General features: G+C 36.4%; 2 protein-coding genes and 1 long non-coding RNA gene across 3 annotated transcripts; 1 reads left to right on the top strand and 2 right to left on the bottom strand.

The window, feature by feature from the left end:
* The first annotated feature begins 112 nt into the window (after nt 1–112).
* LOC140759257 (uncharacterized) lies at nt 113–1,226 on the top strand. The gene is made up of 2 exons (XR_012104211.1): nt 113–340; nt 881–1,226. It is a non-coding gene; the product is annotated as an uncharacterized lncRNA (long non-coding RNA).
* Nucleotides 1,227–3,273: 2,047 nt separating this feature from the next.
* On the bottom strand, nt 3,274–6,384 carry LOC140759229 (probable ribose-5-phosphate isomerase 4, chloroplastic). Its single transcript, XM_073095730.1, has 9 exons — nt 6,153–6,384; nt 5,918–6,045; nt 5,617–5,686; nt 5,335–5,439; nt 5,023–5,118; nt 4,886–4,942; nt 4,580–4,697; nt 4,025–4,091; nt 3,274–3,546 (listed from the first exon to the last, which is right to left on the bottom strand). Exons 1-9 carry the CDS (start codon nt 6,309–6,311, stop codon nt 3,474–3,476), a joined length of 873 nt encoding a protein of 290 aa, XP_072951831.1. The 5' UTR covers nt 6,312–6,384; the 3' UTR covers nt 3,274–3,473.
* Nucleotides 6,385–7,624: 1,240 nt separating this feature from the next.
* On the bottom strand, nt 7,625–15,565 carry LOC140758809 (protein PAT1 homolog 1-like). Its single transcript, XM_073095112.1, has 5 exons — nt 15,102–15,565; nt 14,182–14,336; nt 13,378–13,434; nt 11,903–11,972; nt 7,625–10,259 (listed from the first exon to the last, which is right to left on the bottom strand). The coding sequence occupies exons 1-5, from the start codon at nt 15,184–15,186 to the stop codon at nt 8,191–8,193; spliced, it is 2,436 nt and encodes an 811-aa protein (XP_072951213.1). The 5' UTR covers nt 15,187–15,565; the 3' UTR covers nt 7,625–8,190.
* Between the last annotated feature and the right edge of the window lie 1,242 nt (nt 15,566–16,807).

Genomic DNA, 16,807 nt, shown 5'->3' with positions numbered 1-16,807 from the left:
TTCTCTTTATTTTGATAATAATAACTAAAATTCCTCTTCCTATATCAATCCCGAGTCCAGTTCATATCTATACACGGATACACCGACTAACACCAGATGGACGGTCGGGATTTTCCGTTGTCCCCTGACCGAGCTGATCACCGTCCACACGACCCTCCCGTGTTCGGATTACTGGATTAGGCTTCGACCCTCCTCCCTCCTGTTACCAAAACCCTAGCTATATAAGTACGCAAGAAGGGCGATCCTCCTTGTTTTCTCGAAGCCGCTCGAAGGAGAGAGGGAAAGAGTCGGAGATCGGCCAAGTTTTGAGAGCTCTACAGCGGACGCGATGAGGGCGAAGGTGAGAGTTTTCTTTCGTTCTCTCCCGTTATCTAGTTGTTCTGATCGAACTGTTCTCTCGTGCGATCTTTGAATCAGATATTCTTCGATCATCTTTTTGCCATATTTTGATACGAGATTCTCTCGTAAAAATAAATTAGCTTTGCAAAGTGCATTTTTCTTTTTGGGGATTAGTTGTTCTTATGGTCATATGATCCGGATACTACACGATGACGAAATGTTAAAGTCTTCGATGAATGTAAATTGGAGCTGCTATATGAATGTATTGTTAGAGGGCCTCACTTCTGAGGCAGTTAGGTTGCACCTTGCAAGTGATCATGAATTCAAGTCATATTTCAGCTTTGAGGGTAAAACTTATGTACATCTTTCTTCCCCAACCCAATGGTGGGAGCCTCATGACTAGGTATCTAGGATGCCTTTCTATATAGATATATTGTTGTTTTGTATGTTTACTGATCATTATGTTGAAATATGAGTTCCATACCCTTATAGATTAGTATGTATTCAGAATTTTTGTCATGGCCTTTTTTGCTTTGTTTAGTGGAAGAAGAAGCGTATGAGGAGGCTCAAGAGGAAGCGCCGAAAGATGAGGCAGAGATCTAAGTAGTGCAGGGCAGTCTCTATGTCAGCACCTTTATTCAATAGATCTGGTAGTGGGATCACAGATCCCTTTTCTAGGTTATGTTGGCGATGTGTTTATATGGAGGTTGAACCGAGTCTTTTGTCCTTCAGTTGCTTAATGCCATCTTTATGTGGCATTTAAGCCGTCCATTTTGTTTACTTCTAAGTTTCTTGTTCTTTTTATCCAACTTTTATCAGTAAGACTCCTGTAGATGATCTTCACTTAATTTGTCTTGCAACATAATATGCTAAGCAACATTTGTTAAGTTTTCAATGCTTCTAATGTTTGTGTAGTTTTATACAAGAGATTTTGATTAGATCTGGTTGAGATAAGTTTTATTAGATCTAGTGGAATATGAATAGTCTTATTCTAAAATAAGTTTTTGTATTTTAGTATAGTAATTAAATAATAATTTAATCTTATTCATGTAGTAATTTGTTATTCTCTTTCATCTTATTCTATAAATTTTTTAAAAAATAATTTAATAATAATTCATAATTATTATATTATTTCTAGATTAGATATATTTAATTACACATATTGAGATTCTTTCTCTTTTCTGTTGTAAAATAGTAACGTTACATAATTATTTCACACGTTGTCATGCAGTCCACACTGGCTATATGCTCACATTGCCGTGTGTTCTTAAGTACAAATGATGAAGTATTTTAGGTCCGTATTTATAATTAAAAATATTATAATTTTGGAAATATATATATTATTAATATTATTTTATATTTAGTCAAGAGTATTTTTATCGTTAGGTATAAAGCTTCACAGATTCTTAATACAAATGTACTATTTTTTAATATATTAATATTAATTTTATGTCACATAAAAAAATGTAACTATTAGTTCATATATTAGTACTAAATAAAATAACATATATTTATAATTAAATAGGCCTTATTTATTCCACGCTTGATTACAGTTATCATCATCACCAAGCTTGCTCCTTTAGTTTGCAATTCTCTCCTGTTTTCAGAACAGGAACTATCTTTTTCTTTTCTATTTTTTTTAGATTACAGACCATCACACCCTTCCAATTTATTGCAGTCAATTAGAAAAGTATAGAGGATATAGTTTATTTTTGCATCTCTATACTTTCGATTACTTTATCCCAAGTTAAAGTTGTTTAGATCTTTTTAATTTAAAATTTAATGCCAACTTGAATAAAAATCGCTATCTTTTTAAAATTTTAACGCATATTATTTAACAGTTTAAATCATTTTGTCGTTTATCTTGACGAATAAGTATCAAAGTTGCTGGATTTGACAGACTGAATGAAAGATTACACAATCCTGCCCAGACTTATATTAGTTTATATTGTTCTGTCAAATGATAGGAATATCTCTCTTGACTGTTATGCCCTCCGTGAAGGGTACTTACTTAATGCCAACAAACTCTACATACTTTATACATGTGCATGCAACCATTTAATATGACAAATTTATGCAGGTAATCGTTTTTAGGAGGTTGATTGTCAATTTTACTGGTTAAGTCTCAAACATGATGCTGCAAATTGGTCATACATTGTAAGCAAAATAATAGCTTATACACTTTTTTTATATCGAATGTTAGATATAGGCTCTAGATATAGGGCTAATTTTTTTTATATAAAAATGCACTTAGACTCTATTAAGTTTTAGCCGATACACTAAGCCATCTAGTCTGGGCTTTAAGTTGTGTGCGTTGTCGAACTATTGCTCCGAATTAAACGTCGTCGAGACATGCTCTAAGTCACCGTGCTATCGAATTGCTCTTCCAAATCAACTGCACCGCCAAGCCATTAATCAAATTGAGCCACCAAATATTCAAATCACCAAATAATTTTCTTCATAAAATTATTTATTGTTCAAGTTGATCTCATGATCTTCTTAGTCATAGGGAATGGTACTTACCAACTCTACAATAATTGATTAGTATAAATCATCTACAGTAAAATATGAGCATGGATTTTATACTTGACTTGCTACATACATTCCTTAAATATGGACTTTGTTTTTCTAGTTGTAAACTATTTTTCTAAAATGTCTTGTTTTATTCCTTGCATTAAATTTCTAATGCCTGAAATATTACCGAGCCATATTTCAATTATTTAATCAAACTATAGGCTTGCCAAAACAATTGTATCATATCGGCATATCCGATGTATGATAAAAGACTAGCACATTGTGGACACGAAATTAAAGTTCTTGATAGCTTATAATTCCTATTTCTGAAGAGATTGTTTCTGAGATTTGAACCAAAAACATCTTCCATGCAAGAGGTAAGTCTTACCGTCGTAGAATCATCAAATTATGAAAGCAATGGAAGCGAAGACAACCTAAAAGGCTAAAATTTTCTTACTGATATCAATGACCAAAAAGTCATTGCAAAAATACAAAGGAAATGGCTCAGACGTTGCAAGTATACATCAGAACCCTGATAGTGTAATGGAAGACACCCTTGTTCAAGGTCTTGGAGGAACATATCATCCATTTCACTTCAATATAAGTGAGTGATGTTATGACTAGTATGAAACAATTGAAGAATTCTTATCCACGATTAATACTCCATCCTTTGAGGCGATTATTGCACTGCATCTGCAGGTTAGCGAGAAGCATAATTATTTGAACTTGTTCAGCAGGTTAGCAAGAAAAATTATCCATCCAAGTAAAACTTTAGAAGGCTTTACTTACATAATACTATGTGTTACATAGCATATTCTTCCTAGAAATCAAATGCATCGGTAACTTGGATAATTAATAAGATTGTGCCTTTTCATTGTAACAATCAGCTCTCATATTAAAAGAAAAAAAATATATAATTCCCTGCATTTGTGGGCTTCATTATCTAATTACAATGCATGAATTTTCTTAAAAATGCAGGCCTACTTTGTGCAAGCATAGAAAAATACTTTTCGTTATAAGATTCTTATACTGAATTCCGGAAAGATGAACTAAAATGTTGCTTCAAACGTGGCATCAGAACAAGAGATGTAATATTTTGGTAATTGCCTAGTCTGAAGGTGACTCTGTGATAGCTTACTGCATGAGGCTGCTCAAAGTGAAGAGAACTTACGGAATGCTGAATACTATTCCATGGTTGACAACACCATCAATCTTATCCAGGCTTTCTGCTACTTGACCTGTTTAAATTAACATGTCAAGATTCTTGGTTACATGTTAGGAACGAAATAAAGATAATATAGACACATAACGATGGTAGATTGTTATCAGGAGCCTAATCATTTTGCATGCACTTCAAAAGGTCAATTCAAAGAAGATAACAATTAGAACGTGAAAAACAAGCATTATCTATGAAAACCATCTGATCTTTGATAGTACGTTATTTAACTTAGCGTACTATCCATTGAATTGCATATTCCAGAAGTCTATACACCCTAAGATTGTTTCATTTTATATCCGGTGTCCTCTTTACTTTTATACTCCATCAAATTCCTTCCAGACATTGAAAAAGTTCACATGTTTTTGGAACTCTTAGTTGTCTACCTGCCATCAAAATAATAAAATTTGCAATTGCAAATCTAGTTGGATAAGACTGTGTTAACATGGATTCTTGATTATCATTCAAAAGGCAAAATTCTTGTCTCACTTCTATGAATATTTTCTGTACCTAAATCAAGTATGGGAGATGTGAAAATGACATCAAGAATATGGTGCCCTTCTTTAGTAACCATCGGGAAATCGCCTCCTAATGGGCCTGCATGACCAGTAGCTGGTCTTCTCCATACCTTCATTATAATGAAATCAAAATAAATATTATAAGTAAAACATAGTTTGCACAAAGAAACATCTATTTATTCTCAATGTAGAAGGGTCCGAGAAATGTAGAAGGATGAACAAACCGACATTTGACAAAATTAATCAATTCATGTGCTAAACTGTAATGCAATGCTATGCTAATCATTCAAGAACCGACCTCTGCATCTCCTAGGAACAAGTCATCAATTTCTTCAGCAGTTTCCATCCAGTTACTCTGAAAAGAATGCCCTTTTATTGGTTATGACACGACATTCACATTTTCTGCATTCCACAAATAAATAGGCGGTAACGTACACTATTAACTAACACTGGAATGGATCCATCAAGATCTCTGGTGTATTGCTCCTCAGAAACAATGAAGGCAAGTTTACCAGCCACTTTTGCAATGGACTGCAAATAAACAAAATGGAAAGTAGTTGCAAATACTCTTATGTTGAACAGATTGAAATTTTTGGAAAATAGTGTGCAGAAGAAAACTATCCCTATTTGAGTTCCAACATTGCCGGTCAACTAACTGATATTGTAGTAAATGCTTGTCGCTGTTGATCATTAGTCCACAAATGAGACCTGTGTTCCTCTTTAAATGAATTCAGCAAGACAATTTACCTTCTCTTCAATGAAGGATTCTCCACCCTCCAATTTTCTTCGACCAATGATGGCATTTAATGTTCCCTCTTCAATTATATCAGCATCATCAAATGCAAAATCAATCTACAAGTGAGCTACAAAAGTATCAGCTTTGTCCTGCCTATCTCTGCTAGGCAAAATCTTGATATCTCATACAGTCCATTGCTATTGAAAACAAGAATCTAATGGCTGATGAAATCATCTAAATATGTCATAGTGAGAAAAATAAATAACATATTAGAAGGGAGGATACATGCTCACTTGAAGATCTTCTTGGTATTGATTTAGCGGAACACCGGCTTTTGCTGCCTCACTTGCACTAAAAATTGAACTGCAATTTAAGTTCAAAAATTATCTCCTCCATATAAAAGAATATCAGCATAGCATCAGATGACATAAGATAAATTTATGATTTAAATCTTTCCAATGATATAGAACGAACCACCTATCTAAGTAGAAAAGGTGCTTCATGTACTTTTCCATACAAATCTCGATCCCAGGACAATGTCGAGACTACAAACCAAACAGGATATCATTTAGAAGTAGAAGAAGAAGCACTAACGAGGGTATTCCCACAATGTCCTTCAAAGCCCCTTCTTTGAGACGCTTGCCCAAGTACTGAATCGCCAATCCCGACGCACGTCCGGCGCCTAATCCAACCACCATGCCATTCTGCACATACTTATCCACCTGCAATAGCAGTAGTACTATTAATTGAGACATACGACAGTGTCCACTAGAACAAGTAATTGTACAGCCAAGAACTTGGCGTCGAGAGGAGTGGTGTTTTCAGTTACCGTTTGCCTTGCGGCCTCGAAGAGGAGGTCGGAGGTGGAGTGGGCGGTGGTCGCCATACACGACGCCGACTTATTGAACGGTGACGGAATATTCCGGCGGATGGATGGAATATTCTGCGGTGCGGAGAAGTAGGCGGTTGCGATTGCGCGGGCTATCATCGCGTTCCCCCGGTCGTTTCTTCTCGGGATTGCAGGCCGTTGGCTTCTTAGTGGATAAGGGCAGACTGGTCTTTTGACTTATTGTGAGGGGGTAAGAATGTCTCAGCAGTAGCTTCAAAAGACATGGTGTTCTTTTATTTTATTTTTTATTTTTTATTTTGGCTCAGGGGTATTATTGGTTTCGTCTTCGACCTTTTCTTGTCGTATTTCTTTTTTAATTTAGCTTTTCCTTTCAACACTGGAGGTAATTTTTCATTAAAACTGTCAAAAATAATTTTTTTAATATTTAATCTTTTGTATAGTTTGCTTTGGATCAGAATCATTTTACCTGATGGAGCATAGCATGAATTCATGTGAAAGTAAATAATAACGCCAATAAGGCGGATAACACACAAAGTTTGAATAACCGTATGAAACTCTTTGTATATAAATAACATTCGTATAGAGCTCATTGTAAATAAATAACATGACGGCATTCTTGATTAAAGATGTCACCAACTCCAATCTCAGAGACATTACATTTCACCTAGAATGTCTTAGAAAAGTCAAAGAAAGTGCATTAAAGAGGCTTCTGGCATTATTTTTCTTAATTTCCTCAATTGCTCTAGTTGCAGTCTATATCTATTGGAAGTCATCTTCCTTGAGGCAGTCAGTAATGGGAGATACGATTGTGTTGAACCCATGGATAAAACATTGATAAAAACTACAAAGTCAATGAATAATCGCCTCCATTTTTTGGGGGATCAAGCAGACTCCTTCAGGTGAGACCACAAACAAATTCTAAAAATATGACTCGATTAACTAGAAATGAACACTTCTCGTTGCGCACAATACAAAGAGTGAGGCAAACTTGTCGCAGATGATCCACATGTTGTCAATAGATGATCGGCTATAAATTAAGAGGCTATTAATGTACACTAAGAATTTACACATGAACAGTAGAAGTACCTGTGTCATGACTTAAAACAAATGTGTTGGGAGCATTGAAAGCCCAAAAGACATCACCAATCATTCGTATAAATCATCCTTATTTGTGAATGCAGTTTTCCATTTAATATTAGAGAAAACTACCTCTGGCTATATCCAGCATGTCATCAAGTCAAGGAATAGAAGACAATATTTAGCCGTTATTCTATTGATAGATAGCTTGACTACTAACAAATATGCACCAAGAACCATCCTTCTATGTTGTGAGCAAATAGGAACAACACAAGGCCTCAAGCTTTCATAAATAAATTGTTATTTTAATAACTCATGTATCTAATAAAAAATATAATCAAATAGAACATGAGATATGCATTTACCCATCTACCTTGATAAAGAGTTTATTTGTATAATATTAACAATTAACAAAGTGGCTACATCAGAAGTAATGGCAACTTTTTTCCCCTTTTCCGCATATATAACTTTACTATAAGCTCCCCTGACCAACCAAAAGACAAAATAACTACTTTGGTACCATCCACCTCCTTCCAAACAAGAGAAAGGAGGGTTGCAGTAAACAGAGCATAGCCTGTACGGCTTTCCTACGCCTCTTTCTGTACGAAATTGCAATACAAAACAGTAAAAATAAGCGCCCGCGCCCAGGAAGAAACTTCAGATCAGAACAGCCAGAGTTCCCATAGAATATATAAATGCATGGGCTATATATGTCCATAATAGCAGAGGATAAAAATAACCCAACGAAAATGGGACAAAGGAATGTATGAGATTTCACCTGAAACCTACACATGGCCACAGTCCCCTGGTTTCCTATGTACCTGCAGCATGTTTCAGTTTACTGAGAAGCATGCATGTCTGAATATAAGAAATGACGTAGATTAAAAAAACTCAGATACATCGTGCTGCTATTGAGCAGTTAAGTTTCTCTTCAGATGCATCAACCAGGAACAGATTCAGAAGTTATAGGTCCGTTACTACCACCATGAGCACTGAAACTATCTATGGGCATAGATCTCTGCGCAAAATCTAGCAACATTTTACGTTGATGCTCATTTGTATGAGGAAGGCTTGCACGTAGCAGCTCGACAGGCATCTCCCTGCTTACTGCTCTAGTTGTCTCGGTCCCAATGACTGTAGTGTTTGGTGCCTGCATGAGCAACATTTGCAGTATACTGTCATATTTACTCAAACAGTATTTTGTTAGAAGCCCAAAGAATGCATCAAATGACGCCTGCCATAAGGCTCGGTTTGACACAGTATAATTGTTTGCAGCATGGGGAGCTGTCAGAAGGTCTGTTGCTCTGTCAAGAACAGATTTTAAAATTACAGAAGCTCCATCACCAGCAGAACAACCAAGTGGACGAAGAGGTGGCTGTTCAGATGAGCAGACTACAGCAGCAACACAAGCACTGAGGGCATTTAGTTCCATACTATGTACACATGAAGAAACAGTCTTTGCAAGGTTGGTTGTCGTTTCTGCTGCACTAGAATCTGAAGGCAAACCACCAAATAAAAACCTCAGATGCCGAAAAACAGCCATGCAGACTATCCGAGTGAGCTCACTTCCAGGGATGAGAAGTTGAAGGTAGCGTGACAGAAGCTTCCGGCCCTTAGTAAGAGAGACTAGGCGAAGGAAAACAAGGTCATCCTTTGGGGCAAGTCCAACTGAATGATCAGGTTTACCTGGGCCAAGAGGGTCAACAAGTTGAAGTGATGCTGCAAGCCCTTCCACGAGGACCTGTCGCCTCCGCTTCAGTTGGAAGCCACCATCTTGTGGCTGGCTAAGCACTAATAACCGATCGATATCATCTACATCAAGAAGAAGGCAGAGACCATCTTCAACAGTGATTCTGGCTGCCAGCATTGGCTCTTGCTCCAGGGGCTTCACAGAAGATTTCTGTTCATGGATGTTGTCACCCGTTGCCAAAGACTGGTCAACTTCAAGGAGAGGACGAGGCCTGCGTATGGAAGAGAACGGAACCCTTCCAAGTGCATCAACTTGAAGATACGCATGGGGTTCATTGTTAGCACGCGATCTGGAAGGCAAATCCTTTATGGATGCTGGGCAGAAATGGTGCTTCAGCCTGGAACCAGAAGACTTTTTTGCAAGACAAGCTTGATGGTAGTAGTCATCTATGTAAGGATCATTACTGTGAGTAGCAGCATGTTGCATTCTTAAAATACTTTCTATCTCTTCAGCTGACATGTACTTGGATCTGAACTGTGGCCAGCTATTATCATTCTTCTGGCTACTTGTATCAGAAGATCGTTGAGGAAAACGTGTATTTTGTTTTCCTCTTTGTGATGGCTTTGATCTTTGGTCTCTCAATTCAGACATATCAAGAACTGCATCAAACTTGCTCATTATCTGTGGACGGTGGTTGAAGAGGTGAGATTGCAAGTATTGGTAGTGAGGAAGAGCTGGCTGGACATATTGTAACCTCTGCAGTTGCTGCTGAGACAATGACAGTGGTGTCATCAAACCATTTTGATGAGGTAATTGTTGTTGTAACAAGTTCGGGAATAGATCAGAATGCTCCCCAGTGAACAGACCAGTTTGGTTTGACCAGTGATTTTGAGGTTGGCTATTAATTGAGTGACCTGGAGGTGGAAAAGACATGTTTCCTCCATAATGCAATCCATGAGGTAGTCCAACAAAATGATTCTGAGATCCAGAAAAAGATGAATTTGGGGCAGGCATCTGGAGACCACCAGAGAGATATGGAATGCTTGCATGGCGTGTAAGGTTTTGTGAAGAATTAGATTGCCCACCTGGCAGAGGATAAGACGTGAATGGTGAGTTCGGTGTGGTAGTTGCTTCACTTAAGTGATGTGGTTGTGGTGTAGGATATGAAGATGTTCTGTACAGTGGTTGGGATTCTGCAAGCCGAGCTGCAGAAGGATGTGGTTGTGACCACCATCGTTTACTTTCCTGAGTGTTTTCTGCATGTTGATCTATCCAATTTGGAAGATCTGCCTCCTGAGTCCAGTCTGCAGTTGAAGAACCTGGAGAGAAAACGTTACATTGTTGAAGCACTAAAGATGCTCCAGTGCATGCAGCTCTGGAGTTTGAGAAGTAATTAGACACAAAGCATAGATTGGGCAAAAGTGACAGATTATCTCCCCTAATTTCATTCAAACACGACATGAATCTTGTATGATGATGCCTGATGATATCTAAAAACTTGACAAAAAAAAACTTTGAGTTTGAGATATATGCAACTACTTTTTCACCAACCAAGTTTCAGAGTATAAAGAGTTGATAACCAACTCTCTGATAACCCAAAATTCAAGATTGTTCACATCCCAAGAATTAATGAGGAACTCAAGGTCTTCCCTGTATTGCAGTCATCCTCAGTACTGAGACATGATTTTTGAATGTATCACAAACACTGAAAATTGAAAACGATTAAAGATGTGGCCTTAAAAGTGCAAACTCCCACCCTAAGAAGTAGAATATAAATTCCGAATTAGCTCGCCATGCATAAAGTAAAGAAACTCCTTAAAAGTGCCCACCCTAAGAAGTAAGAATATAAATTCCGAATTAGCTCACAAAGCATAGCCAAAAGAGAACAAGAAAACTGTCTATCCAGATTAGAGAAGTGTCATTAAATGCACAAACTCCCCAAAAGAGAATACATTAAATCTGACTTGCAATCCCTATATGTTGAACAATTGAAGAGAAGAAGAACCACCAGGTAAAGAAATAAGAACCTGACATATATCTGAGTCGTATCAAATATATTTAGAAAATACAATGATGTAAATGTGGTCCCATGCATAATTAACTCCCTAGTTTCCAATGACCAGATTAAAGAATACTCAGCATGCACCAATCTGAGCACACCTGTTTTATAAAAGATAAAGAGGACTCTATGATTTGTCACTTGTCAGTATGTGCATGTGAAGAGAGGTGTTAAGAAGCTAACAGAATTACATCATGATGCAAACATATCCCTTTCCGAGCCATGAATTCTCCTGGTGTTACTAAAAAGTGTAACTAGAGAACTCAACATGCATCCCATTTTTCAATCCATGTAGCTTCCCTTCCATTGTTCCACTAAAAATAAGACAGTCACAAAAGTACATAAACCTATACCATTTTTCTCCTTAAGCCCTCCCACCCAGAAAAGGCCATCTTAGCCTTCATGTCTATAGTAACCATTTCAGAAGCAAGTGCTACAGCTGCCTTGGTAGGAGAGGGGGCAATAAATGTTCTTTTAAGTTTTTATATACCAAAACTTCAGTTAAGTCAAATTTCCCTTGGAAATCATGCTTCTCGTTTTACAACTTTTATTTGTATTTGTAATGCAATTAATTTCATGATTGTTAGTGAATTTGATAAAATACAATGTCTTTAGCTCTTTACCTTTTGAACACATTCTCTGCAATATGCAAAAGATAGAGCAATTACTTAGTTCACATTTCTCATGTGCTATTCCAGAATAGAATCACTTCTTTATCAACTTGTAAAAGTTGGACGCACTAGTGCTGATACTAAAAGACAAACTGAGAAACCTTAGCAACTGGCAGCATGAGAAAAGAATTAATAGCAATACCAGAAGACACACTTTGAATGTTCTACTGTTAATTTAAGCTTCAAGCATGCTAAAATTTAAGGAGTTAAGAGACGCAGAATTGTCACTCACTTTCTCTAGAAAAAGATCCTCTATCACCAATAATTCCAGCATTTCTTGTTCCATTAATAGCTCTGTTCAACTAACAAAAAAAAGAAGAGGCATTACTGTGGAATTCTGAAATAGCAAACAAATCTAACAAGACGAGCATAACATGGAGTCAAATACAAATATCTAAGCAAAAACATCACCAGTTGCCTAAATCTAAGCAAGTGCACTAAAAGGATCCCATGTTCTCAAGCAACAATCTCCACTAACCTCTGAAAATAAATAAGACATGAAAGAAACCTATACAATATTGCAGGATTGATACAAATTGGAGGTAAGAATATAAATAACAAAAAACTTGCTATAATTATTATGCAGGTAATTATGTCATTACAACCATTCTGAGAGGCTAAAATGTTATGTTTGATGCTACTACAGATTTGAAGAAGTAATGAACAATATTATAATTCTACCAGAAGTTGTACTAGAGTGCCTTAGAAGTTAGAACAATGAAATGAACTTGCTTTCAGCTCACAGTGGGAAGGATACGAAATGAAAAGAAACCCAAGCAGAAGTTATGTTAAAGGTGGACAAGAGACCAACATAGCTACTGAAACTTTAAAATACTTTCCCAAAAAGTTGACAAATATCTATCAACTAGATGGTGATAAATTTGTGACTAACCAGCCGATCCCAAACCGAAATCAGTCTCCAGACTAGTTTCAGGTCCGGATCGGGATCGGTTATGGCCGATCTCGATCCAACTCGGGATTGGCCGATTTTGAGATCCATGGTTTTATAAATTGTCTATTCTTAAAGATGCATATGATAAGGTCCTTATCAAAACTAACACATTAGTAAATATAACAAAAATAGAAGTGCTACGCATTATGTGAGAAAAAAAAAACTCCTAGGGAGGTTGACACCAAACTGGCAGAAAAGATTTACATAATGAAATGGTTATATAACCTAGTCCACGTGAAGGCTTCACTGACCATGGTATATTAGATTATACCATTGGGTAAGTTGCACAATTAGTTGAGTCTAGCAAAGAAAAACACCAAATAGAAAAATAATTCTGAGAGTGGGATTATTTTCCAAGCACAACATAGTGATATTGCATACTTCAAAGGAAAATGTTTGGAAAGCACCTGATAGATCAAGATTACCATTTTGGCAGGCCAAAAGTCCGCGTTAAAGTTAGAACAGAAACTATTACAAAGTCAGTCATTTTGAACATCAGACCAAACTTAAATGTATCATCATAGGAGAAGATGGGTACAAAGCAGTTATTGGTAGTCGTTACTGAGACAACTAAAAGACAGCAGAAAACCAATTCAAACAAATTGGTTCAGAACATTTCTGCAGATTTGTTCTCTTTTTTCCCAAAAGAATTTATCTTAAAAATTAGAATGATGAATATAACACAAGTAGCCATAACATATGCAAAAAATAGCTAAACAATTGTACCAGCAAGAAATTTTCTAACAGAAACCAACCTTTGCAAATGTAGTTGTAAGATCATCAATATCAGATTGCGAGCCTAAAGCTTCAACCTGCAAATGGAACATGATAATCTGCTTAAGAAATTAGCCAGCCTCTCAAAGAATAAGAGTCATTAGATGTATTTCAGTCCATTTTTACAAAATCCAGCAGAGGAAAAGACTAGCTTTTATAATATGCTGCAACTAGGAGAATGCTATGGCTTAAAAACAAGAAAAACTGAAAGATAGCCTAGAATACCAGCAAAGGCAAATTAGAGGCAATTGAGCAAGTTACAATGCTTATCTATTTCAAGCGCCTCATTCAAATTCTTCGACCATGTGACATTAGAAAGTCTACTTATTAGAAAGCTTAATGATAAAAAGATAAGTGAAATAAAGTTATCTGTATGAATATATGTTTCTTTTTTCCATTTCCTCCAAGGTTTTTGAAACATTACTGCTCTGGAAATCCAGAGTATAAAAAGAAAGTTAGTATGCGAGTCTCCAACTGAGAGTGTGAAGAGTGAAACTAACCAGTTTAGTTTGCCAAAACTGTTAATTGAATGAGTAAAAATATCGCGGGAGTAAATACATGAAATCAAAATGATAAAGATGAAAAGAATACGTAATACACAAAGCATGTAATGTATGCTATTTCATAGAACACACCAACAATAGACCTCAACATACAAAGGATTAGGGAGAGTAATTAGTAGGGCATTGGATGCAAACATTTATCAGCAATGTAATTAAGGGCATGATTGGTTTGCATGATTGGTTTGCAGTGGGGTAGATTTCTAAATGTATAAATGATATAACCTCTTCTCTATCGTGAACAGAAGAAAAGCGATATTCTTTGTCCTCAGGTCCACCAAATCCAACATCGGCATCATCATCTAATCCCCCCAATTCAATTTCCTCCATGACCTCCTTACCGAAGAATGCATATTGTGAAGCATCAAAGCAGGTGTTATCTGCACAGAAGCAGGATAAAGTAACAAATTTACATCATCAGGAAAATGATATCAAACACAAACAAACATCAACTGCCCCTAGATCAGCACAAGAACTACCTGCACGCTTTTATCAATATTTATATAAGATAAGAGGAAGAGGTAAAGCACACCAAGTTCATTTAAGAGTTAAATGCACAAATAGACACTAAAAAGGTTATAGTTATACAGAATATTAAATTATGGCCCAGAATTATACATGACATTAAACTAATGGCCCACCCTTACGCTAAAGAGACTGGAATCAGAAACCCAAATAGACGATGGCGGACCAAAAAAAGGAACCAGACTCATTTAACACCAAAAACTGCATTAAGAGCGACGAAATAATCAAAATTGAAAAAAAGAACAAAAAAAGAGAACAAAGAGACTATGATTAAGATGGATCAGACAATAACCAGGCTAGAGACCAACAAAGCAAACATAAGAACAAAACCTAGATTTCTCCAATCCAAATGCTGCACCAAATAAAACAATTACTGGAAAACAATCAAGTGAATATTCCTTTCAGATGAGACATGATACTTAATCTTGGACGACGACAGCAACAACAACAACAAAAGCCACTATAGGAACGGCAGTCTATATATTATACACGATTCCCATCGAGCTCAAGCTTAACCGCACTACTTCAACTCTAATTTCATAAAAGAAAGGCAGGAAAATCAAATCGCGACATAGGAATCGAGCTACCACTCGTACAAAACGAAGAATTAAAGATCTCACCTGCATCGGGGTCTCCCAATCCTCTAAGATCGTTAAAAAAGTCAGGGTTTCCTGAAACCCCGCCCTCCGTTTCCAGCCCCACCATCTAACCCCGGGTGCTCAAACCCTCGCCCAATTGAAACCCTTGGAGAGCGGGCGCCAGGGGACGACGTGCATCTAGTGATTGCGACCCGGGTCTAGTGCTAGGGTTTTCCCGAGCTGAGATCTGACAGCAGAGACGTCGGGAGCGCGCGCAACAGCGAGAAAGAGCTCGGTTTTGGGGCTTGACGCATATAAATTAGGGAGAGAGATCGAGAAGAACGAAGCAAAGTAAAGAGAAGCAGAAAGATGCTATAGCTCACACAAGAACACGGAAGAGACGGAGAGGTTTGTGCGAGAGATGAGTTTGGCTTCTCTCTCTCTCTCTTCTCTCTCTCTCTCTCCCCCCTCTCCTCTCCTCTCCTGTCCTCTCTTCTCTCTCTCTGTTCCTTTTTTTCTATTTAGTAGCATAAAAGGGTAGGGAAGAGGGTGTGTGATTATTTGAGATTTTTTTTTTAATTTTTTTTAAAGAGATTTTTACCGATCCGGTCGTCCTCGCAGCTCTATTTGATTATTTATCAAGGTAGACAGCACCTTAAATTCAAGGGCAATTGCATATAACACCCTGCTTTCTAATTAATTATATTTACACCTTACATTTTACAAACATTCTTTAGTTAGACTTAAGTTTATTTTACTATAAAGAAAATTACCGAGTTATACTAAGAATATTTTAGTTATTTTTATTTAATAGAATATTTTTACTGTGTTAATTCAAATCTAAATTATAGTGTTCTACATACATATTCGTTAAATTATAGTACTCGAATAATAAAATATAGCAGGGTGTAATATATAAATTTCTTAAAATTTAATAAAGATATGATCTATTTTATCAGCTTAGCATCTATGTTATAAAAATATCAACAAAATGCTGAATTAACTAATACTTGATTTAGAAGATGAATAACTGAGTGTAGATAATGACTTAGTATAATTAAGCTTAAGTATCAGATAGAATATTGTTATAATTTAGCACATGAAAAAAATGTTGAACTTATGGACGGTTTATCTCCAATCTCAATCTCTTTCTCTCCTCTATAAAAACGTGAGATGCCGGAAATAATAAATCTTTATTATTATTTTTATTTTTATCATTTATAAACTCTAAGGTTAAATATGGGCTAGACAAAGAGCCAACCTTTTCTAGATACAAAGGTACTTAGGCTCCACCAAGTTTTTAGCTGTCTAATTTAGATTTCAAACTATATATATTGTCGAACAATTGCTCTAAACCAAATACAGCTGAGATCTGCTCTAAGTCGATGTGCTACTGAGCTGTTCCTCCAAACTAACCACATTATCGAGCCATCAATTAAATCGAGCCAAGCCACTAAACCATATAAGGAGAAGGTTAGGATGGCAAAGATGATAGAATTAGCCAGAATCCTCTCTTCGTAGGTAAGAGGATAGAACCTTAAAGCTGAAATTTTGTTATATTTAATATTTTTTTACATCAAATTTAATGCCCTCAATAAAGTGAAAAGACCATCTTACCTCATAAATTGTTTGAAACTGACAAAAAATACATTAATAACTTTAATGTTATATGATACCATTGTTGTATACGAGGATCTAGATCAAGAAGTATCCTAATATAATTTTAAAATCAGTGACATATATTTGAT

Source organism: Typha angustifolia, chromosome 4 (genome assembly GCF_048772165.1).
Source record: "Typha angustifolia cultivar Huaian chromosome 4, ASM4877216v1, whole genome shotgun sequence".
Taxonomy (NCBI): domain Eukaryota; kingdom Viridiplantae; phylum Streptophyta; class Magnoliopsida; order Poales; family Typhaceae; genus Typha; species Typha angustifolia.
The sequence above is the reverse complement of the archived record's forward strand: the minus strand, read 5'-3'. Positions and strand labels throughout refer to the sequence as shown.